Source organism: Leptonychotes weddellii, chromosome 11 (assembly GCF_054177405.1).
Source record: "Leptonychotes weddellii isolate Sample4059 chromosome 11, ASM5417740v2, whole genome shotgun sequence".
Lineage (NCBI taxonomy): Eukaryota > Metazoa > Chordata > Mammalia > Carnivora > Phocidae > Leptonychotes > Leptonychotes weddellii.
Window position 1 is genome coordinate 933,849 of NC_138379.1, and position 23,285 is coordinate 957,133.

Sequence of the window (23,285 nt, forward strand, 5' to 3'; positions counted from 1 at the left end):
GGGCTCTTCTCACTAAAGCCCGACCCAGGAGCCCCATGCCCTTGCGGGGGCCCCTCCAAGACAGATGTGGTCAGGCAGGTCTGTGCTCCCCGGGGCCTGGGGTCCCTGGCGAGAGGCTGGGTGAAGGCAGCAGAGGAGGCTGAGGCGGCCCAGTGCATGGGGCTCTGTGCACCCACGGGACATGCACCGCCGGGCACCTACCCTGGGCCAGCCCTAGAGACCCTGGGACACGGTACCCAAGAATTCACTGCCCTGCCTCCAAGGGGATGGCCAGCAAGTGGAGCCGACAGAAAGGAACAGAGGCTGGAGAGAACCCAGCACACCACGGGACCCGAGCAAGACACTGGGGCTGGGACCTGGAACCTTTTTGTCCTGGGCAGCCTCGGCCACCTTGGTGGGGAAACGGAAGACAGGCTGTGGCACTGATGCGGACGCTGCCCCAGGAGAGGGGGAGGCTACTGGTGGGGCCCGGCGAGAGTTCCGGAAATCTGTAGGGGGAACACCACAGGGCTTCACATGGGCCTCACGACTTAAGAACAGATTTGTTTTAGGAAGGGACACCAGAGCCCAGGTTCACCTAAGGTCATGGTGAAAAGGAAGCTCATTGGAGCAAAGACGAGCTCTAGAAAGTCCCAACCGACTCCTTCCACTCTTTGCACTGCCCAGACTCAAGCATCTCCAACCTCACAGCTGAGGTGAGCAACACAAAAGCCAGAGGGATGACTGCAGATGAGCAGCAAAGGAGATCTGATGTTCTTTCTCAACAGCTTGAAACAAAATACTACTGAGCAGCAGAGACATGAAAAGCAAGGATCCTACTGATTTTCATTAATAAAGGTGGCTTTAAAAATCTCCCGGAGGAGACCCAGGCTGTGACAAACACGCAACGAATGCACTTATCTGGGAACATCTACTGCTTTGTGTGTTACTGTGCCTTTGACCCCAGAGTCGGCCACCAAACTTCTCCCACAGGTCCCATCCATTCCCTTTCCCTGCCTCCCAGGAAGGGTCTGGTCTCTGTGGCCTCAGGAGCTAGAGGGTGGACACACACCTCCACGTCAGTGAGGCTTCTGGAGAGCAGACCAGCTTGCTGACCCCCAGAGACCTGGCCCTCCAGGCCCCCCGCCCCCGCCTGGACTCTGCTCCACGGGCTTCAGAGGCTAGCAAGCCCTGAACTGTTTTGTGTTTTTTTAAAGATTATATTTATTTTTTGCGGGGCGCCTGGGTGGCTCAGTTGGTTAAGCGACGGCCTTCGGCTCAGGTCATGATCCTGGAGTCCCGGGATCAAGTCCCGCATCGGGCTCCCTGCTCGGCGGGGAGTCTGCTTCTCCCTCTGACCCTCCTCCCTCTCATGCTGTCTCTCATTCTCTCTCTCTCAAATAAATAAATAAAATCTTTAAAAAAAAAAAAAGATTATATTTATTTTTTGGGAGAGAGAGTGAGAGCGAGAGAGCAGAAGCAGGGGGAGCAGCAGAGGGAGAAGCAGGCTCCCCGCAGAGCAGGGTGCCCGACGCGGGGCCTGATCCCAGGACCCTGGGGTCCTTCACCGACTGAGCCACCCAGGTGCCCCACCCTTGGACTGTTTCTCACCCCGATACCACATCGCCCTCACCTCTGCCTCCCCCTTCCCTGTGGCTCTTATCCAGTGACTTCAGATCCTGTTTCTCAGCTACACTGAGTGGGGCAGAGCCAGTGGCCTCCTTTACTGCGCCCTTTAGTGCAGTGCGGCTAAGCGCCTTCACGTGAAAATATGTTCTGTCTTATTTTGGGTTGAAGAAGCAAGTCACTCTCAAACTATTAAGAAAAAAAATATGTGTGGGGGGGAGGGGAGGGGTGCAGGGTAGAGGGAGGGAACGAGAGCGCACACCTGAGTGTGATGTTTGGGAGTCTGGGTGGAGTGTTAGAAAGTACTGAAAGTATTTTTGCAACCTCTCTAACTGTAAAATTACTGCAAATAAAATCTAAACAGCGGCAGCTGGGGGTGGGAGAGCGGCTCACGTCCAGAGGAGCAGGAGCTCCCCGGACAGTCGGGTTCTCAAAGCAACACCAGGGACCAGAAGCCAGTGGACAGACATCTAAAATGGGCAGGAAGAAAGCCAAGCAAAACTGCCCCATGCAGTGAAAACATGTGTCAAGAACAGAGGCAGTTTCAGGCCAACAAAGATGGGGAGCCCCTCACCAGTGGCCCAACACTGAAGAAAGAAAATGGAAGGGAATCCTTCAGGAGGGAGAAAACCAGCAATGGAAGGGAGCAACAAAAGCAGCAGATCCACAGAAATCTGCTATCAAGAAAATACACAGGGCGCCTGGGTGGCTCAGATGGTTAAGCGTCTGCCTTCGGCTCAGGTCATGATCCCAGAGTCCTGGAATCGAGTCCCACATCGGGCTCCCGGCTCGGCGGGGAGCCTGCTTCTCCCTCTGACCCTCTCCCCTCTCATGCTGTTTCTCTCTCGCTCGCTCTCTAAAAAATAAATAAATAAAATCTTTAAAAAAAAAAAAAAAGAAAATACACAAATCTAAATAATTACCAAGCATATGAACCAGAGATAACACTTTCGGGGTTACAACGTATTAAGTGAATGAGCGTGTCCGTGAGTGCACACGAGTCCCACGACCGCACAAGGGTCTGAGGTCTGGGTGCTGCAGGGAGGGGGACAAAGCGGCTCATTAGCATCAGGCATTAAGTTTAGGGTCTGCGCTGTATGTAACCTCTAGGAGAAAGGAACGTGAGTGCATAGCTCCCAAAGCAGAGGGGGTTAGGAGGAGGTAGGATTTAAAAGAATAAGAGGTGCCCTGGTGGCACAGTCGGTTAAGTGTCTAACTCCTGATTTCAGCTCAGCTCACCATCTCAGGGTCGTGAGCCCGAGCCCCACGTCGGACCCCATGCTGGGCATGGAGCCTGCTTGGGATCCTCTCTCCCTCTGCCCCTCCCCCCCAAAAAATAAAAAATTAAAGAATAATAATAAGCATATTCAAATGAAAGGCAGACGAGCAGCACTGCGGGCAGGCCTGGCGAGGTGGATGGTCTGCCCACACATCCGGCCACCACCATACACATTAAGGGGAAATGGGCTAAAAGGAAAGCCGATCTGTGTGTCACCCACTTACGTGACCATTACCAGACCTAGGAGGTCTGCCATGTGCAGTGCAGAGCCTTGGGGCAGCCCCCCCTCCAGGACTCTCCCGCCTGTTTCCTGCTCTTCCTTGAGGTCTGGCTGCGCCCCTTTCGCCTGTGCCGCGGGCCACACGTTTCCCCGGGGCGTTGGCCTTTTCATTCTTCCGGGGCTATCTTTTGATAAACAGAGCTTCTTAGTCTTAATGTAAACCAAATTCTCTTTCCCTTTATGATCAGCACTTCCTGGCCCTATTCAGGAAAACCGTTCTTAACCCAAAGGCCAAGAATAGCATCTTCTGTGTTATCTTCCAGAACAGTGCCGTCCGAGAGAAATACACCACAAGTCACAAACACCAGCCACATCTATAATTTCAGATTTTCTAGAAGTCACATTAGAGAGTAAAAAGAAACAGGTGAAATTAATTTTTACTAATTCTGCCCAAGTTATCGTCAACGTGTCATAGATGACATAAAAACATTTTACGTTATTTTTTTCCAACGTCTAGGTGTCGTACACTTCCACACACCTGAAGTGCTTGGTGACCATGCATGGCTCTAGAACTTTTATATCTACACTCTTCCTGGCTCAATTATTCTTTGTATGGTGTGAAGTACGGACAAAGTTTTTTGTTTTTTTTTTTTTTTTACTATATGGATATGCAGTTGACCTAGCATGCTTTATTACAAAGATTCTCTGGATCTTCTTTTTTCCTCTCTTGAACAGTCTTTTTTTTTAAAGATTTTATTTATTTATTTGAGAGAGAGAATGAGAAAGAGAGAGAGAGCACAAGATCGGGGAGAGTCAGAGGGAGAAGCAGGCTTCCTGCTGAGCAGGGAGCCCGATGCGGGACTCGATCCCAGGACTCCAGGATCATGACCTGAGCCGAAGGCAGTCGCTTAACCAACTGAGCCACCCAGGCGCCCTCTCTTGAACAGTCTTGCCAGAGATTTTCACTTTATCCCTATGTTTAAAACATCAAACTCTGGCCTTGATGACTCTGCTGAAGATCCAGTTTCTCTCGCATCAGCTGCCGGAGCTCCCAGCTCCCACCCCGCCATCCGGCCCTCCACCTCCTCTGGCTTAGATCACTCTGCAGGTGACCCCTCCCTTTCTGATCTGTGCATCCAAGGCTCTGTACTGCTCTCTGGTCTACTTGCAGTCCACAAATCTCAATCGGTAGTATTTTTGTTATCTTTCAGCTAAAAATATTTTCCACTTTCCATTACAAATCATTCTTTGTCCCCCTGGTTACTTAAAAGTATGTATCCTAATGTCTAAATATAGGGAGATGGCCTCTCTTCGTTGTTGTTTCTGGTTGGATTCCACTTTGGCCAAGAACACACTCTGGGTGGCTGCACTTGGCTGAAACCTGTTGAGGTTTCGGTCAGTCTGTGAATGTTCTCTGAGCGCTTAAAGGGGTGTGTAGTCTGCGTTGTTGGGCTCCCTGTTCTCTCTATTGGTTCAAATGTGTGAATCATGGTTTTCAAATATTTACACTGGCTAGCATGTATGGTTAGGATACAGCTAAGCTGAGCTGCTGTGACAAGGACCCTCCCTTCCCCTGCATTAGTGCAGGGCAGGTGGGTGGACTCAGCCTCCCGACACCTTCCTAAGGCCCCAGGCCAGCAGGGCCACTCCACATCCTCCCCAGCGGCTGTCCAGGGACTCGGGAAGGTAGGAACAAGAGGAGGGGCAAAGCCAGGATAAGCATTTTTTTCCCCCTAAAATTTTGTGTCCCTTTACCAACCTCTCCCTATTTCCCCCAGCCCCTGGCACTACTCTATCACTCTGTTCCTGAGTTTGACTTTTTCTTTTTTTAGATTCCACATATAAGTGATACCATGCGGTATTTGTCTTTCTCCATCTGGCTTATTTCACTTAGCACAATGCCCTCCAGGGTCACGCATGTTGTCGCAAATGACAGGATTTCCTTCTTTGTTAGGGCTGAATGGCATTCCATTGTGTATAGATGCCACATTTCTCTGTCGACCCACACACGTTGGTTCCATACCTCGACTGTTGGGAATAATGTTAGAACGATGATGGGAATACAGACATGTCTTCAAGATCATGATTTTGTTTGGATAAATACCCAGAAGAGAAACTGCTGGATCATATGGTAACTCTGGTTTTAATTTCTTGAGGAATCTCCATACTGTTTTCCTCAGTGCACCCCCCACTGCACCAACTGACATTTCCATCAGCAGGGCACTTTTCCCCCATCCTAACCAACATTTGGTATCTCCTGGCTTTTTTATGATCCCCACTCTGACAGGTGTGAGGTGATAGCACAGTGTGGTTTTGATGTGCATTTCCCTGATGATGAGTGAGGATGAGCATCTTTGTAGGTACCTGTTGGCCATCTGTAGGTCTTCTTTGGAAGACAGGCAGATGGGAGACTCTCCAGGCCACAAACACCGCATGAGCATAGGCCAGGGGTCTCAGTTGGAAAGGGCACATCCGAGGGCTGACCAGGCTGCAGGCACCCCTGGGGCGGGAATGGGGGTGGGGCTGGAGGGAGATGGGAAATTTGGACAAAGGGTCTTTTAAGCAGGAATATGACACGAAAGCTCTCTGGTGGTTTGAGGAAGATTGGAGTCAAAGATAAGGACATACAGCCCCCAAGCCCACATGTGGGTGCCTGCATCTGGGAGAGCCCAGGGCCCCAGGGCCTGCCTGGAGGGAGCCCAGCAAATCCATGGCCCTGACGAGGTCCTGCAGTCTAGACTGGCCCCTGGACCAGGCCCGCACCCAGAACCACGAGGTGTGTGAGCAGCAAGGACATGGCCTGCCCTGGCACATAGGCCAAAGAGTACAGTGTTCACCCTAGACCCCTGCAAATGTCATTTCAGGGGACGTTCTATTATTTGTATTAGAAATCAAAGGACCAGACTTCTGGGAAAGAAAGGACACATGGAAAACAGTAGTGCTCCTATGGACTGCTCCTGGCAGGGACACGTGGCTCTGGGGGGCAGATTGGCCCCATAATTACTGTTCTCCCAGCTGCTGTGTTACCAGGAGCACTCTGTGACCCCAATTACAGCAGAATTAGCATAAAGCACTACCAGGACAACTGGGGACATCTACAGGTACCACATCTTGATCCTATATCAGAACCACTGGTCTAAAAACAAACCATCAGAATAAACTCAAAGGCCTGAGTCCCGTGGGCCCTGGCTCTGGCCCCTAAGCTACAGCCCACTCCCACTGCCTGGTCCCATCCTTGCTCCCCCAGGGGACAAGCCAGCCCGGGCCCGGCACCTCCGTCACCTATGGCACTGCAGGTACCAGCTGCTGGAGATCGAGAAAGTACCTTGCCAGGTCAGCACGGGGCCAGGACACTGTGGAGACCCCAGCCACCGAGTCCCGCACAGCAGCGCCTGCTCCTACGACGTGGTTGCCACTGCACGTGAACAGAAACAGGGGCCACCGGAGCCAGAGGCCAGCCCGTCGCCCCAGCCGCCAAGGTGCCCCGGTCCTCACACGTGGGTGTGGCTGTAACTCCGGACCCGACAGGGCGGCCCGCAGGCACACCGCTGGCGGCAGGAGGGGGCTGCAGCTAGTCTGCGGCACAGCAAAGGACAGCGCCTCTGGCCACACTGAGCCTGCCACCGGCGCTGGCCCGAGCCCCTGCTCAGCCCTGACCCACGTGTCCCTGCTGTGCTGACAGGAGCAGGAAGCACGCTGCACGCAACGGGAAGCAGACTCGGGGCAGCAGAGGACATGGACAGCAGGACCCCTCAGGCCCCTGGCCTGTGTGTTGCTCCAGCAATGCCCCCAGGGCTTGGCCAGACGCCAGGTACAAGGACCACCAGCACACGGCTGAGGTGCTCCATCCCGAAAAAGCACGGCAGCTCCCCTGAGGTCTCCATCTGGGAGTTCCCCTGGAAGTGCCCAGAGCCCTGGCACAGAGCAGGGAAGGGCCTGCTGGGCAGGAGGCAGTCTGGGCCCCAGCACTGGCTGGCACAGACCCACCTTCTGAGGCCTCCTGGGCCCCCTCATCCATCTCAGGCCCCAGTGGTCCAGGGCGGAAGTCCGAGTCAGGGCTGGGCAGGGCCCTGGAACCCGGTCTAGAGGGATGCGAGCTCCATCCACAAGGGCCACCAGCAGGGCAGTGGGCTGTGCCCTCACATGGAGCTTCAGGAGAGAGGACGCTCTTCAAGCAAACCAAGGACCACCGCCACCGCCTGGTGACAGCTCAGATCGCAGGGGTCAGCAAACCATAAATACTACTCCTTAAAACCGTGAGTCCAGTGAGGAGGCCAATACGGAGCGCAAGCCCCCCACCCACCCAGGAAGAAGCACCGCTCGCAACCGCAGCCCTGCTCCTCACAGATCGCCCTGAAGACAGTGAAACACCTCGGGGGGACCATCCGCATCACCAAACAACAGCTGCTCCTAGTCGGCCTTGGAGGAAGTACACTAAAGCCAACAAGGTCACAACAAGACAACACATTTATTTTCACATGAATTATAAATGCCAGGAACTCTCAACAGAACTCAGCTGAGCCCAGCACTTCTTCAGCCAAAAAGGTAGGAGGCCTTCCCAGCAGGAACAATAGAATGTACTTGAAAACAAGGATTTTAATTACAAAGCGTTTCAAAACCCTGGCAGGCAGAGAAGAGGCACAGGTCTCCACCCTGTCAGCCAGGAGCAAACGTGCATCCCAAGACCAAAGCCCAAGGCAGAAACAAGTCCCCTCTGCCCATCCCCATACAGAGCTCAGCCCGGATGCCCTGCTCCCAGGAGGCAGCAGGGACAGCCTGTGTGGTGACAGAGTGACCCATAAGACACACGCCTGTGTGCTCTTGGTGCCTTTGAGCTCTCTGGGGCTTAAGCACGTCCGTCTCTCTGAAACCAGGAAACTTGATGACAACAAGGTGCATGCCGACCGCACACCAGGCGCCTGCTACAAGCTCTGTCCCAGCCAAAACCATCCTGTCCTGCAGGGCAGGAGCTGTGACCCAGGTGCTGAGGCGCAGGGGGCAGCCGTGATGCCCGAGACCACCGAAGGAGCACCCAGGCCTCCTTGCCCGCACCCCCTCCCAAGAGCGGTGCCTACAGGACACATGCCTGCTGCCAACTCACCTGGCCAGCTACCCACTGGCAGGCGCGGGGTGCCCCAGCATGGCCTTCACCCTGACCACACCATGTAGGGCAGATGCTACCCGGGGGTCTGGGGAGAGAAGATGAAGCCCAGGCCCTGAAGGGGCAGCACTCATAACGTATTTTATTCTGGGTGTGGGAAACCCAGTGCAGCACAAAACGCCCCTCTTATGGAAGGGAGGGAGCACAAAGGTGCCAGCTCCGTTCTCCTGCTGAAGCCACAGTCCTCAGCTGCACAGCCCGTATCAGGGACCCTCAGGAAAGCTCGGGCAGCCTCAGGCCGGGCGCACTTTCTGCCCTGGGCCACTACCCGGCTCACCCAGCACGGGAAGGAACGGCACACCATCCACAGCAAGAAGTAAATACACTTTGTCCGGCACTGCCGAGAGGACACCAGGCCTCCTGGGAGGACTCCTCTCTGCAGCCCATCATCAGCTGGAGGCCAGGGCTGGGGGGTGAGAACACCATCGGCGGCCTAGATTCCTTCGCAGCCCTTCTTTGTTCATTCACCCCACAGCCAAGAGGACACAGGGCAGAGGGCTGGGGGGGAGGGGAAGGGAGGGAGTGTGACTCGCCCACTGTGTGAACCGTTCACATGATGATCCTCCTGGGGACTGCTCAGAGCCAGGACTCCTACTGTCCACTGAGCTTCCAAGAGGACGCCAAACTCATCCAGCACCTCAGACGATGAGTACTCCTTGAGGGGCACTTTGAGAAACCCTGTTCTAGGTTCTCCACGTTGCCTTCTCAATACTCTCTGCAGCCTCAGCGACCAAATGCAGCCCCAACGGGCACTGGGCAAACAACGGGCTCCTGAACAGTTCATGACACCAACGTGAACTGAATTTCTTCCCAAGAGAACAAACCAAATGGTACACACACTTCCAATAACGCATGCATGTGTGCTTGTGTGTGCGAGTGTTGGGGGGGGGGCGGTGATGATAAAGACTGTACAAGAAAATATGGAATGCTGAGATCACCCCCACACACAAGCCAGGAGGAAAAGGGCAGCGCACAGGGCCAAGCTCTGGTCTGTGCCTACAGTCCTCCCCAGGCTATGCCCCGGAGCTGCCAAGCCAAAGGCTTGGAGCTCACTCTCTCGGCCCAAACACGCTCACACCCTGCAGCATCGCTGTTCCCCAGCCAATGCTCTGGTCTCCCAGCACACACTGGACCGCTCCGGGTTCTCTGGCCGGGTCCCAGTATGGCTGAACGCACACTCTGCTCAACTCGTGAACGGATGCCCTCGGGAAACATAGCAAGAAGCAGGGTCATGGGGGTAGTCCCACTTGGGCCAGTTTGAGCATCTCCCCCACTCTGTCTTTGCTCTTGTTCCTTTAAGAATAAACTCTAAAATCTTAATACTTGGGATTAATACCCCTAAAGTATACAAACCTCAGGCCAGTCATAAGAAAGCTAGACCACTCTGCACACAAAGAGCAGACAGATGATTCACCAAGAACACAGGGGCTCCAAGTACGAGAACATCAGCCTCAGCCCTCTTCAAGGAAACGTGCACTAACCAAACACCCCTCCTTACTTACCAAAGCGGCAAAGATTTTTTTCATAAAAGAGTAACACAGGCAGCTGGTCACAAAGCAGAGATGAGTGCATGCCAGTGCTTTCAGGAACGTGAGTGGGCAGAGCCTCTCCAGGAAGACGCTCACAGGCCCTCTTTCGGAGCCCGCCAGTCCCCTTCCAGAATTCTACCCGAGGAAATGCCAACGTTGGGCAGTGACTCGTGCACGGATGCTCGGAACCGCTATCCGCTGGGAGAAGACACCCTAAACACCCCGCCACGGAGGACTACGGGAGTTACGGCACACCCACAAGGGCCACCCTAATCTCCTGCCACAGACACTGACTGCTGGGGGGAGTCCGCACCCCGTGTGACACCAGTTTTCAGCGTCTAGTCACGGTCTCGAGGTGGTGGGATCACTCAATTTTTGATTTCTGCATTCCCTGTGTTTTCATGTTTCTACAACGGACTTGTGAAACCAAGTTCCACGGGAGCAGGGACTCTGTCTGCTCCCTCACGCCATGCCAGCAGGGGCCACAAAGGAACACCTGGAGGCAGACGAACCATGAGAGACGACGGACTCTGAAAAACAAACTGAGGGTTCTAGAGGGGAGGGGGGTGGGAGGATGGGTTAGCCTGGTGATGGGTATTGAGGAGGGCACGTTCTGCATGGAGCACTGGGGTTATGCACAAACGGTGAATCATGGAACACTACATCTAAAACTAATGATGTAACGTATGGGGGTTAACATAACAATAAAAAAATAATTAAAAAAAAAAAAAAGGAACACCTGGAGGCGCTCAAAAGGCAATGCAGGAGTACCTGAGTGTCAGCATATCTATACTCAGGAAACTCTTCAGAGTGTTTAATTAAGATCTTGGGATTCCTTAGACTCCCCGCACATCCAAGTGGACCTCCACCTTCTTATGCACTTTGGTGGCCCAGGCGCCCCAGTGCCCCCTGCACCTGCCCCCTCTACTCTCTCTCCTCCCTGGGCCTCAAAGAGCACTCTCCACAGAGGTCACGGCATTGGCTCAAAAGGGTGCAGCCACTAGAGACAACAAATGCACACATGTCCACTCTGGTGGCTCCGGGCACAGCCCCCAAGACCGCCCCTACAGCACGTGGGAAGCCTTTTACCCATCCCACGTTTCCCTGTATATCCCAACCCAACCAGCTGGGGAAATGCGCCCACGCTGCTGTGACAGGCCCCCCTCTGGCCTGGTCCTGCAGGTCTCTGCCTGCCAAGCCACACACATGGCACTGACGATCACCAGCACCTGCAGACTGCAGTCAAGGCCTGGGGCAGCCCTACACCGGGGCCGCAGCTGCTCAGGGCGCTCCCCGTGACTCATGGCCTACAGCCGTGCGGTCTTGGCCTGGCCCAGGCTGGCTCCCCTGCACAAGGCTGACACCTGGAGCTGGATCGTTCCCACTGTGGGGTCATCTTGGCAGTACGGGATGCTGAGCAGCATCCCTGGCCTCCACCCACCAGGAGCCAGAAGCCCCCATCCAGCCCCTGCAACGTCCCCAACCAAAACCTCCTCAGCAGGCGAGATCACTCCAGGTTGAGACCCACCGGCAGCCTGCTCCGTGCAATGCTGAGGGCAACGGGAGCGTCCCTCACTTCACGCAGGGACTAGGTCCTGAGCGTGCCAACGCACCAGGCTCTGGGGAACCAAACGCGGGTGCGAGTCAGTCCCCACTCTTCAGAGGTACAGCAGCCTGGTGGCCACAGAAACCAAGCTGGTGCTGCTAGCTCATGTCTGCAGTGTCGACGCAGGGCCACCGCACACGGCTGGTCTGAGAAGACAAACTACAACCCCAAGGAGACCAACACCACATGCCCATCCTTCTGAGCAGCCAGAAGGGACTGAGGATGCCCCAGGAGCTCCCAGTGCAGAGCCTCCCACCCTCTCCTCCCAATCAACTAATGACCCATGCTCACCTGCCCCCACTGGCCACCCCGGTGCCAGGCACCTCCACGTGGGCAACCTCAATCACATATAACCATGGCCGCCACGCAGTAAAGAAAACTGGCTCACTCCCACTTCTATGGAAATGAAACAGGCCGAGGAGGATAAGGACCTGGAAGGCCACACAGGACCAGCCCTGCGGCCCACACCTTCACTTCCAGCCCCCAGCAGCGGTCAGGAAGTCACTACCAAGATAAAGTTGCAGTGACAGGAGCACACAGCTGTCTCCCGTTGGCCTGCAGTGCCCTCTACGCTGCTGGACCTGCTGCTGGACCCACGGCCGGACCTGGGGGCCCACTCGGTAAATATCACCTCCCAGGCGCCCCCTCCCACTGCCCCTGCTGGGAACACTATGCCGGTGCCCCCATTCTTTGAATTGGAGACAGTCCTCGTGACCCTATCAAAGGGGTCTGCTTCGGGGAGCCAGGGTTAAGCAGAGACAGGCTGGCTGAAGGGATAAACTGCCCTGAAGGAGAGGCCCGCCCCAGGGGCTGGTGGCTGGGGCTTCTAAACCACTGCGGGAGTGTCAGAGGGGAAGGCTGTGTGCTGTGACGCCTGCTGCCGGATGGGTTATTTTTAGTTTGTATTGAAATCCCAGATAGTTAGCCTACAGTGTAAGGCTAGTTTTAGGGGTACGATCCAGCCACTGCACACTTCCATACATCGCCGGGTGCTCATCACACGTGCACTCCCTAATCCCCATCCCCGGCTCCCTCCCCACCTCTGGCAGTACCTTCCCTGTGGACTTCAGTCTTCCCTTCCTTTCACTCAGAGTCCTGGCTGCAGGCAGGGAGGCCTGGCTGCAGGGTTAGGGTCCGGGGCATTCACTGCTGCTCCACGGGCTGGGAGCGACCCCTCCCCAAAGGCATCCCTGGGCCAAAGCGGCCTACAGGCGGGAGCACAACAGGCCAATGCTCTGCCAGGCAGGTGCTACTCACATTCCAGAGTCCAGCTCTGCCTCCAGAGGGACACCGGCCGCGTGCCCTCAAGGACACGTGGCCACGGGCAGCCATCTGCACCACAGGAAGCGACTCCCAGTCAGCCCCCCTCCTCCGTCCCCGCACCTCAGGCTGACAGTAAGGGGGAGACAGCCCTAGCAGGTAGGGAGCAGCCTTGAAATGAAAACAGCCAGAGCCTGGAAGCGTATTTGTTTTGGAAGCACCTACTTAATGAGCAGCTGGGGCTGGGTGCAAATGCCCACCTTCTCCTCTCCCTCCTGGAGGGGCGATCCTCTGTGCTCCTCTCTGTGGCCCCACAGTTCCCAAGGAACCCACAGGATGGGCCAGAGGGGCCGCAGTTATGTGCAGAACCCAGAGCCTACCCGGGAGGCTGGACTGAACCGACGGGCCCTGAGCGTGGGATCTGGGGGCCTACAAGATTGGAACCTGCTGCTGGCTCAATGTCCTGTGCTGACGGACCATGTGTGTTTGACGAGGGAGCACAGTCTCCGCCCCATGGAGTGTCGCGGGCATGGCCTTGGTTCTCACCAAATCACCTGCTTGACAGCAACTAAAGCACCAAGTTGAGGCCAGGTCCCCATGGCCTCCTCAAAGGCCTGCCCAGGGAGGGGCAGACAGGGAGAAAAGGTGGCAGCCCTCCCTGGAACAAGCGCGGTGAAAGCCACAAACTGCCCGGGACACGTGGCTCCTCCTGTGCTGCTGGCCCTCACAGGGCTGGGCCTGCTTCTTCACTCCGCAGGTGGAGAAGCAGTCGGGAGAAATGGTCACCCAGGTGCAGAGGCAAGCCTAACCGCAGCTCGGACAGACCCCTCGTTGCTGCCTCAACAAGCTGTTGAGAGAAATAAGGCCAAGGTGAAAAGCAATGTTGTGCATCCTGAAGCAGGCTCAGGGCAACGGCTCCCCCGACCAGAGGGCCGAGATGATGGAGAATGGACACCGGGGCACTGCCCACTCAGGATCAGACACCTCCGTGGGGGCACATGGCTCATGCTAAAGCAGACGCCTCCTTTTCGAGGCCACTCGCGCGCAGGCGGGGGCACTGGGCATGGTCTCTGCTCCTGAACTTCACTGCCAGCATAGGCGTGACCACCCCCCAGCAGGCCCGGATGTGGGGGGGGGGAAGAAAGGGATGGGAGGACAGAGCGGGGAGGACGGAAGGCAGTGGGGTCTCGGCGCTGGGACGGCACAGGAGGAGGTGGGGGGTGGGGAGCAGGCACTGGCACAGGCCAGGCACCTGAGCCCACGAGGGGAAGGGTGGTAAGAGAGTGGGTCTGTGTGCGGCTGCCCCCAGCAGGGAGGCGAGGGAGAGGGCAATACGGAGCTCTGCCGTGGGAAGAATGCTCCGGCCAGATGGCTGTGCGGAGGGCCAGGACGGAGCGGAAAGATGAACAAGGAGGGTGCGGGCAGGAGCAAGGACACACCTCTCAAACGCTCTGGGAAAAATTAACGGGTACTGACCAAGAGCCGGTCTCGGTGAGGCCAAGCCAGGGCCAACCGCACCTCCCAGGCCGGCACCCTCTCAGCCTATGCAGAAGGGGGCAGACCCCAGGGATAAGCAGCCCCGGCCCCACGCCCTTGGTGACAAAGGCGGCCGTGCCGTCGCTACCCGGGCGGCAGCATGCGTGCGAGCCGTCCTGCAAAGGCATCAGGACAGGCTGGGGGCGGGACCCGAGGGACGGCCTGGCAAGCCCCAAGCACAAAGGTGGAGGTGGGAGAGCAAACGGGGCTCGCCAGCGCCCTTCCGACCACACTGGGGCTGTCTCAGCAGAGGTGCTGGCATCTGGCGGGGGGGCCAGCCTGGCATGACGACATTTTCCCAGCTCGGGCCCCACAGCTCTGGGAATGGTGCTGTCCACTGGGGATGGCGTCAGGCAGCCTCTGAGAGTGCCAAGCCCCTGGACTCCTGCCCTCTGCCCGCGGGCACCCTGGAAAGCCAGACCTGCCACAAAAGCCCTGGGCTATGCTCCGGGTGCCAACCTTGCAGTCCTGAGAGCAGCTGGGCCCACAGGACAGTGTGGCCGTCAGACTGGGCTCTCCTTAGGGACCAGGACACCAGGGCTACCTGCACACAACAGCAGCTCTCCAAGAGCAAGCAGATGTGACAGTGACCAAGTGACATGCTGGGCGGCAGCCCGGCTCTAGGGGCTGCAGCACCGTGAGGCGCTCAGTGAGGACACGCTGAGAGGGAAGGCGGTGGGATGGCGAGAGGGATGTACCTTGCACACACCGGGCCCTGCCCAGAGGGGGCCGCGGGTACCGTGCTGCTGCGGGTGCTGTGCCCGCAAGCCAAAGCCACACCCACAGCAAGCCCCAGGCCGGGGGCGGGCAGCACAGGGACGACTCCCACCCCAACCCCGCCCCAGGGTTCCAAGGAGGAGTTACAGGCCAGGCTGGTGCTGAGCCCCATGTCAGCTGGGGGAGGCGGGGTTCTCCACAACATCCCCCTGGGGCGCACTCACGCTACGTGTGGACACCTCACAAAATCCCCCAACCACGGCTAGGAAGGGGACTCCCGGGGCCGTGTTGCAGATGAGCAAACTGAGGCTCAGGGAGCCCTAATGAAGCTGCAGAGTCAGGATTCAACCCTGAAGCATCTGGTCCCTGAGCCACATTGTCCTAAACACCTCTGGGCAGAAAAGTCCACCTGGGCACCTTCTCTTGACAGACCTCACCTGCCACCCGAATGAAAGGCTCAGAGCTGCTACAAACACCCGGACTCCCAGGGATAACAGACCCAGCATTCCCACCCGTGCACCCTGGTCTGCAGAGGGGGCTGCCAGCCACGGCCCCTCCCCACACGGGAGACCCCTTCTTCGAGAGGTGGCTCCGTGACTTACCTGTCTGTGGCCAACACAGCACAGCACAGGCGAACTCACCTCCAACAGCTTCCACCGTGGCTCTGCTCTGGAGCAAGGCCACGCGGAGAGCCCTGCCACGCGCCTGAAGTGTAGCCTGGGGGCCAAGGTTAGAGCGCTTCTCCTAACCACATGAAGACGGAACTCGCCTCTCCCATGCTCGCACCCATGCACAGCTTTCCAGAAGCGACGAGACTTGTAAGATTATAACAGAATGAACCCAGAAGCAGATAAGGATCTGGCTCATGAGAGTTGCAAAAAAGTCAGACCATTCGTGTCACGCTTTTTATTCTACAAAATAGTTATTTTTTCATCAAAAAAATTTTTATGCTAACATACACTGGGTTTATTATTCTTTTTAAATGAATTAAAGAATATTTTTACAAATTTCTTGACTTCAACTTTTTTTTTTTTTAATTTTATTTATTTATTTGACAGAGAGAGACAGCGAGAGAGGGAACACAAGCAGGGGGAGTGGCAGAGGGAGAAGCAGACTCCCCACCAAGCAGGGAGCCCGATGCAGGGCTCGATCCCAGGACCCTGGGACCACGACCTGAGCCGAGGGCAGACACTTAACCGACTGAGCCACCCAGGCGCCCCTTGACTCTAACTTCTAATATGGTAAATGTTGATAGCTATAACCCGTACAAGCTCAATAATTTTTAAGAATGTAAGGGGGGGCTTGAGACCAAAAAGTCTGAGAACCCTGCTCCAGAGTCCATGTGCAGAGAGGCCATATGGGGAAACTGAGGCCCCTACCCATCAACCCACAAAGTTGGGAGAGGTGGTGGTCCTCGTTTGGAGACACTAAGTCCTGGGTTCATTTGAGAGCAACAGACAACACCCAAAGCCCAAGCTGAGAAACTGCTAAGACAGGCCCTAGAAGAGAGACACGTATATCTGGCACAGTGGGGCCAAGTACAGTGGAGCCCAGGACTGGATGTGGGGCGCACACCTACAACCTGGCTAAGCCTCCCATACTATTGCTGGGAGTCGAACCAGCAAGCCATTCAGGGGGGCTCTCCCCGCTGCCCTTGGAGGACACAGCCAATGAAGTGGGGGCTGACCACTCCGCTGGGTGCGGGCAATGCAGGCCAAGCCCCAACACAGTGGAACTCCAGAGGTGCCATGCTGTTGGAGAGAACATTCCGCTAGCCCAGGGCCAGCCTGGTGCAAAGACTGGTGGAGAAAGGTTTCTTGACCCTAAGGGGAAAGACGGCATACGTCCCTGCTTTCCAACGTCAACCTGCCTTTTGGGGGAGAAGCTGCATGCCTCTGTGGGAGCTCTGTGCCCTCACCCTACACAGAAATGCTCAATTAACACTAACCAAAAATTGCCACCAGAAATGCTCAATTAACACCAAAAATTGCCACCATTACCCAACATACTAGCAACATTCCAAACAAACAAAAAGATGCGTTCAGTCGTAGGTCGTGACCACACACCATGCTATCCCTGGGATGTACCCAGGAACAGCTACAGGAAGGAAAAGAATGAATGTCCCACCCCAGCAACTGGGCATTTTCAGCTCTTTCAAGCTAGCAAAGGAAGCCGTCTTCAAAGAGAAAGGAACCTGAAGATGACAACGTGAATGTGGCCACAGCCCAAAGCCACACAGTTCCATGCAGGAACAGCACCACAGCTCCCACGTGGCCGGGACACCCCACCCACCACCACCTCCTTCTCTAAGCTTCCACAGTTCACTCCCCAGTTTCGATTGTTCCTACTTCCACGTTCCCAGGCAGGGTTCTACAGAGCAGCACTCAACACGGATGGGTGTGCCCCAGCCAGGAGAAATCCTGTACAGAAAGAAAAACAAACATGGGGAGACAAAGAGCGGGAGGCACTCCCACCAAGTCATACAGGAACAGCACGCACCTCCTCCTCTTCCGGACAGGCCGACACCGGCAGGAGGAAAGGCACACACGAGTCACCAGAGGGGGCCAAGACCAGCTCCCCGACCAGCTCCCAGTGTCCAGGTGCCCGAAAAAAGTGCAGAGCGCACCTCACCGAGTACCTCACTTGCCACACAAGCACGTTCACAACAGTCAAGAGCATGGGGTTTGGCTGTGTCTGAGTTTCTGGGACCACCACAGGGCGATGCAGGAAGTGCCGGGACAACGGAACGCCAGCACAGGCATCCCCCCCGAGGCCTCCAACACCCACCTTCCTAAACCACAGGGCCACAGTGGAGGCCACGCTCCCTCCCACAAGGGACCTTAGAGCTGACGATGGCCCCGCTGTACCCAGGGAACCCCTCCCAAGCTGCGCCTAGCTGTTGACAAGGTCTGGCAGCCTGCGTCCCAGTGCCATCTGGCTTTTCCAGGACTCTGGGTGGTGGCACGCGGTGCTAAGAACAGCAGGACAAAGGCCAGAGGCAGGACACGGACAAGGGCGGACCCAGGCCCTCCCGGGCTGCGGATGTCTCGGAAGCCCTTGCAATGAAGACAGGCTGCCCTGCCCAAGGCCGGCAACGCTTCCCGCCCAACCACCTGCTCCCCGGCAAGGCGTTTCTGCAGCACCTCCGCTGAGTTCCCATCCTATCTCCCACCAGAGGCACAACTTCGAGGACACTCTGCACAAGGCTCCCGGGGACACTCCAAGCACAGGGACAAATGAGAAATGAGGTGCTGCTGAGAGCTCCCGGGTGCACAGGGCTCGTCGAACGAAGGGGTCCATGTGACCGCTGCTCTCTTCAAAGGGAAGCTGAATGCAGATCAGCCCCAGGCAAGCACCTCAGCAGACCCAGGCCCTACGGACTGCCTGGGTGGAGCCATCAGACCAGCAGCTGTCCCTGGAAGTGTCCCGCAATCACAGCTCCACGGGGTCAACGGTGGGAGGACACTTTTGCCACTGAAGCCTCCACACCTCTGCACAGGCCTGGGCCAGGACCTTCCCTCCTTCCTACCTGGAAAATTCCTGTGCGTCTTCCCACAGGAGCCAAAAGAGCACCCCTGCTCTGAGCCACCCTGACAGCCTGGCCTCCCCACCTCCAGCTCCACCTCATTCACTCCTCCACGCTCCGTCTCCCATGTCCGTGGCCCTTCTGTGCCAGCCTGGGAAAGCAGAAACTGTGTCTCCCTGATCTTGGAGGCCCAGGGCCGGGCCCACGACAGACAGTGAATGCAGTCAAACCCGGCGGTCTCCTCAGCTTAGGAAGTGGTCCAGCTCACCGTGGGAAAAGGCTGGGTCACAGCAGCATCACTCATGATGGGCAAAAAGTGGGAACAATCCAGATATCAACAGAGGAGCAAAGTACGCAGATCTCCGTACCCCAGAATATCATTTGGCAATGAAAAGGACTGATCGTTGATACGTGCACAACACGAACAAACTTTTAAAACATTATATATGCTAAGTGAACAGGTCACAGAAGACCTCATGTTGTGACTGTATCTGTATGAAATGTTGACGACACAAGGCTCCTTTGGGCTGATGGCAACATTTGCAAGTTAAACAGTGTTGACAGCTACACAACCCTGTGATTTTACTAAAAGTCACCTAATTGTTATACTTAAAACATGCAACCTTTATGGTATGTAAATTATCCCTCAATGAGGCTGTTAAAAAAAGGCTAGAGACCCAAGCAAGTTCAGTCGGGGTGTCCTCACCTCAGGTGGGGTCTGTCATTCCAGGCAACGTCCTCCCCTGAGGCAAAGTGCAAAGAAAAAGTCATCAGCACCCCACGAAATCCCCACACAAGTACATGCGCACAGGATTCTATCTCCTTCAACTTAGCGCAAGATTCCTGAAGGCAAAGCCAGACAGGCCAGAAAGCCCTGCGGCCATTTAGAAATACCTGCCCGCTGACCAAGAGCACCAACTTCCATCGCACTCCGTGTACAACTGTCAACCCCGGAGGTGGGTCTCCATCCAGAGCCAGAGAGCTCTCAGCTACAGAGCTCACCCACCTCATCACTGCTCCAGGAGCAGCAGGGCAGTGGCAGCCCCAGGAAGGGGGCTGTGCGTGCCTGCCCCTGCCCTGGCTGTGGGCCCAGGCTGGAGGGCGCAGGGCGGGCATGTCCCTGCAAACTCCACCCTGTCGGCCCCACCCAGGACCCGTGGGAGGGCTGATCTGCTCCCCTGACTCCGAAGTGGGAGGACGTGCATTTCCTCTTCTACATTCCCAGATGCTTGGAAGCTTCTGGACTGTGCTTTCTGTTGGGTAAAAATTAAACTGCACTTCTATCATCTGCTCACAAATGCCTGTCACTGTCAGTTAAGAACAAGACAAAAGTTTTCCCCACACCACCACACCCTGTGCCGTGGGGCCCCTCACTGTCTCAGGCCATGTGGAATCTGATGCAGCTAATGCAGTGTCTCTTCTGGGGCTCACTTCCTTCCCACTGGCAGGGGCGCCATCCTGTCGTCAGCTGTCCAGAAGGGAGATAGCCAAGGACAAAAGACACGACCACACCACAGGTGGTGACCCTTTTTCAAGCTAGAAATTACTCTTTATAAAAAGAAAGAAAAATTACTGTACACCTACTTCACCAGCCAGTTCCAAGTCCAGCAGAGGAAACGTACAGTAAAACACATGGATGCAAGCTACGCATCACAAGTTTTTCTCCAAGTAAGTCCCAGCAAACTCCAACAGCAAGTCGTAACATGCTGGCGTTATTCTTGGCTTCCCCTGGCAGGTTTCCTGCAAGACCTCCCTTTCCTCAGATACGGCCGCCCATGTCACTCAGCAAAGCACTTCCTGTGACAGGGAAGTGGGTCCATTCACTGCTCTGCTGGCGACAGCTGTCAGCAGAGAAGGCAGGAGCGGTGTGTGCTACTACAGCGGAGTCCATACAGTCACCTGAGATGAACCAATGCAGAGAAACTCTTTCTTAAAAAAAAAACAAAAACTGTTTAAAACATAAGAAGAGAACCACATCCCAAACTACCTGGTTGATAATAATGGTGTGAATTAATAAAAATAATCAAGAAATAGTGTTTAACACACTTCCTCAATTCTTGCAGGCTGAAAACCAGTTAAAGGGTTAATGGCCAACTAAAGCCCCAGCACTGATCACACAAAGGTGCCTGGCAGGGGCGCGCTCCTTCACCTGCCACTGGCTGGCTCTCCTCAAGGAGGGTCGGACCACAGGGAGGGACGGAGTGGGTGGGGGGGCCTCTGCTTCCACCTTGATCTGCAGTTGGAAAGCAGAGGCCTCAGCCTCCCCCTTTTCTACAGCAGATGCTCAGTAAACATGTGGGAGGGGCAGAGGGCACGGGGCCCTCCCAGCTCTCACGTCCTGGATGATAATACCTTGAAAACAAGCTCTGGAGGAACATCACTACTTGACAACTGAAATCCTATCACTTTTGTTTAAAAAGGGCAGGGGGATTCACAATTAAGGAACTGTTGAAGAATTCATAATTCAAAATGTCCACTGTGCAATCCACTAAAATTAGAAACACACAAAGATAACCAAACTCCATCCTAATCCCTCTTTTGAGATCTCTGGTGTCCTTTGGAGCTGCCTATTTTATAGCCAGACAGCAGTAAAGGCTCCTTCCCTTTCCAGGGCCCATGGAAGCAGCAGCTCCAGGCCATGTCCCTTTCAGAGCTGTCTTCCTCCAGCACCTGGACCAGCCTCCTCAGCACGGGACCCAGGAGGGGAGGGCTCCACTGACCTCACCCAGATGACCGCCTGCTTCCCAAAGTCTTGACGAGGGCCTCAAGAACCCGTCCTTGGCAAGCCTAACTGTGGGGTTAATTTCTGGATATTCACAATGATGACAGTAAAGTGGACAAAGCACAGAACCCAGTCAGTTTAAAAGACTGTCTGCTGGTCAGCACAGAATACCTGCTTCTCATGGACAGGAACACACACACAGACAAAATAACCATCAGCTGCCTCCTCAACAACCCCAGACTTCCGACACAAAGCACGGTGAATTCAACCCACCCAATCAATAGTCTACTTCCCTGAAACAGACTCCCTGGGAGGCCAGGTGGCCTCCAACATAGTTCCTCCCAATAAAGTCAGAAAGCATCTGTGATTCAAAAAAAGCAAACACAGCTGCGTGGCCTCAACGCTCAGCGCCTGTGGGTTACAAAGGCCTCCTACAAACCCGATCTCCACACTAACAGCGGCCAACACTCACCAACGCCAAGCAGTGTGCGAAGCGCTTTCCTTGACTACCTTGGTTTACCCTTCCAGAGCCCTACACTTTCCACTTCACAGAAGACTTTAAAAGAGCAGGTCTGGAGGAGGTGCAGCGATCACCCCAAGTCACAGGGCCAACAAGCTGCAGGGCTGGGACGGCAGTCTGCCGCTCCCAGAAGCCTGCTGAGCGGCGGCCCCGCCGTGGTCCTGCGAACCCCGCGCACACCGCCCTCTGGCCCCCGGCCACGCTGGGCACGTCCCTCTGGCCTCTTGGTCCACCCAGCCCTCGTGGGCTCGCCTCCCCCGGCTTCCCCTTCGCTGGCCTCCAGCCGAGCGGCAGGCCAGAATGGCTCTGACCCATCTCCTCGGTTATCCTGACGGCACCCTCCCCTCCGCCCTGCGCCGCGCAGGCACCCGCCGCACCCACAGACAAAACGTCCATCCGACCTTGCGCCTCCCTTCCAGGACTTCGGCGTCAGACAAGCACTTCCACCAGCCCCAGGCCAACGGCAACAGCTCCCCGCTCGCAGCCCAAGCCCCTGGGATGACTGCCCCGCCCTGCCCCCGGGGGTGGGGGGGATGAAAACGAGAGCCAAGCAGAGACGGGAGAAGGACCACGCCGCTGGCGAGAAGTGCCTTCTCGTCCCTCAAACACAGGAAAGTTCCGACGGAGGGTCCCTGAGTCGGAGTAACTTTCTGAAGGCGACGTGACGTCTCACCTTTGCTGCTCCAGCTTCCAGCAAGCCGCACCGACAGCGCACCGGAGGGAGAGCCGCCCGCGGCTGCCGGCCCGATGCTTCCTTCCTACTCCACCCTCCGGCCCGCCGCCCGCGGCGGACGCCTCGCCCGCGGCACCCTGCCTCCCCTGCAGCCTCGCCCCGAGCCCGGCGGCCGTGCCAGCGAACTTGGGCCGTTCGGCTTCTCCTCCCCGCTTCCGAGGAGCGGTGCCCGGCCGGCGTGAAAGTTCTTTCTTCCGGAGCCAGTTCCCCGCGGCGCCCGGCGAGAGCGGCTGCCGCCCGACGTCCCCGGCCGCCCGACGTCCGGCGGCTCGGCGCGGGCGCCTGTCCTGCCCAGGCCGGCCCCGGCCCCGCTCCGAGCGGCTCGCGTCCGCGACCCCGTCCCCGAGCAGACGCCCCTCGCCCGCCCAGCCCGCTCCGCCCCGGCCCGACGCCCTTGAGCGGCGCCGCCCGCAGCGCGCCCTGCGACCCCAGTGCGGCCCCGGCCCGCCCGCCCGGCCGCCCAACTCACCCCATGAGCCAGTCCATGGCTGCTCGGGGCCCGCCGCCCGACACGCTCGGCCCTCAGCCCGCGGCGGCGGCGGCGGCCGGAAGTAAACACTCGCTCGCACTCTCCCACACGCGCGCCGCGGGCGCCGCAGGAAGTGACGCGCCCGCGCGCCGCCTGCCGGGAAACGTAGTCCCGGCGGCCTCTGCGGCCCCCACCGGCCCAGCCTGGATCTCGAGCCGAGCCCTCCTCCCCTTTCTTGCTTTCCCCTCTTACACCTCCACCCCACCCCTCCCGTGGCGCCCCGCTCCCGGACAGCCCCCAATGCCCCGGATGTCCCCTCACACCCAGGATGTCCCCTCACTCCCCAGATGTCCCCTCACACTCCGGGCGACCCCTCACACCCCGGGCTGACCCCTCACACCC

At 56.8% G+C, this 23,285-nt stretch overlaps 1 protein-coding gene across 5 annotated transcripts in view; it reads right to left on the bottom strand.

Annotated features, from left to right (window-relative positions):
• Positions 1 to 22,991, bottom strand: part of MOB2 (MOB kinase activator 2) — a 78,309-nt gene extending 55,318 nt beyond the window's left edge. The window contains exons 1-2 of one of the 5 annotated variants that reach the window (XM_081797578.1): positions 22,884 to 22,950; positions 15,555 to 15,728 (exon numbers count right to left, since the gene is read on the bottom strand). Coding sequence is in view for 4 of the 5 variants with exons in the window: in XM_031036795.2 (XP_030892655.2) it covers positions 19,146 to 19,450 (305 nt within the window). In the remaining variant the exon portion in view is untranslated. Of the gene's footprint in view, positions 1 to 3,108; positions 3,132 to 15,554; positions 15,729 to 19,145; positions 19,529 to 20,023; positions 21,597 to 22,883 lie in introns of those variants that run through there. The other 4 variants (XM_081797576.1, XM_081797575.1, XM_031036795.2 and 1 more) reach the window with 4 other exon arrangements.
• Positions 22,992 to 23,285: the final 294 nt, after the last annotated feature.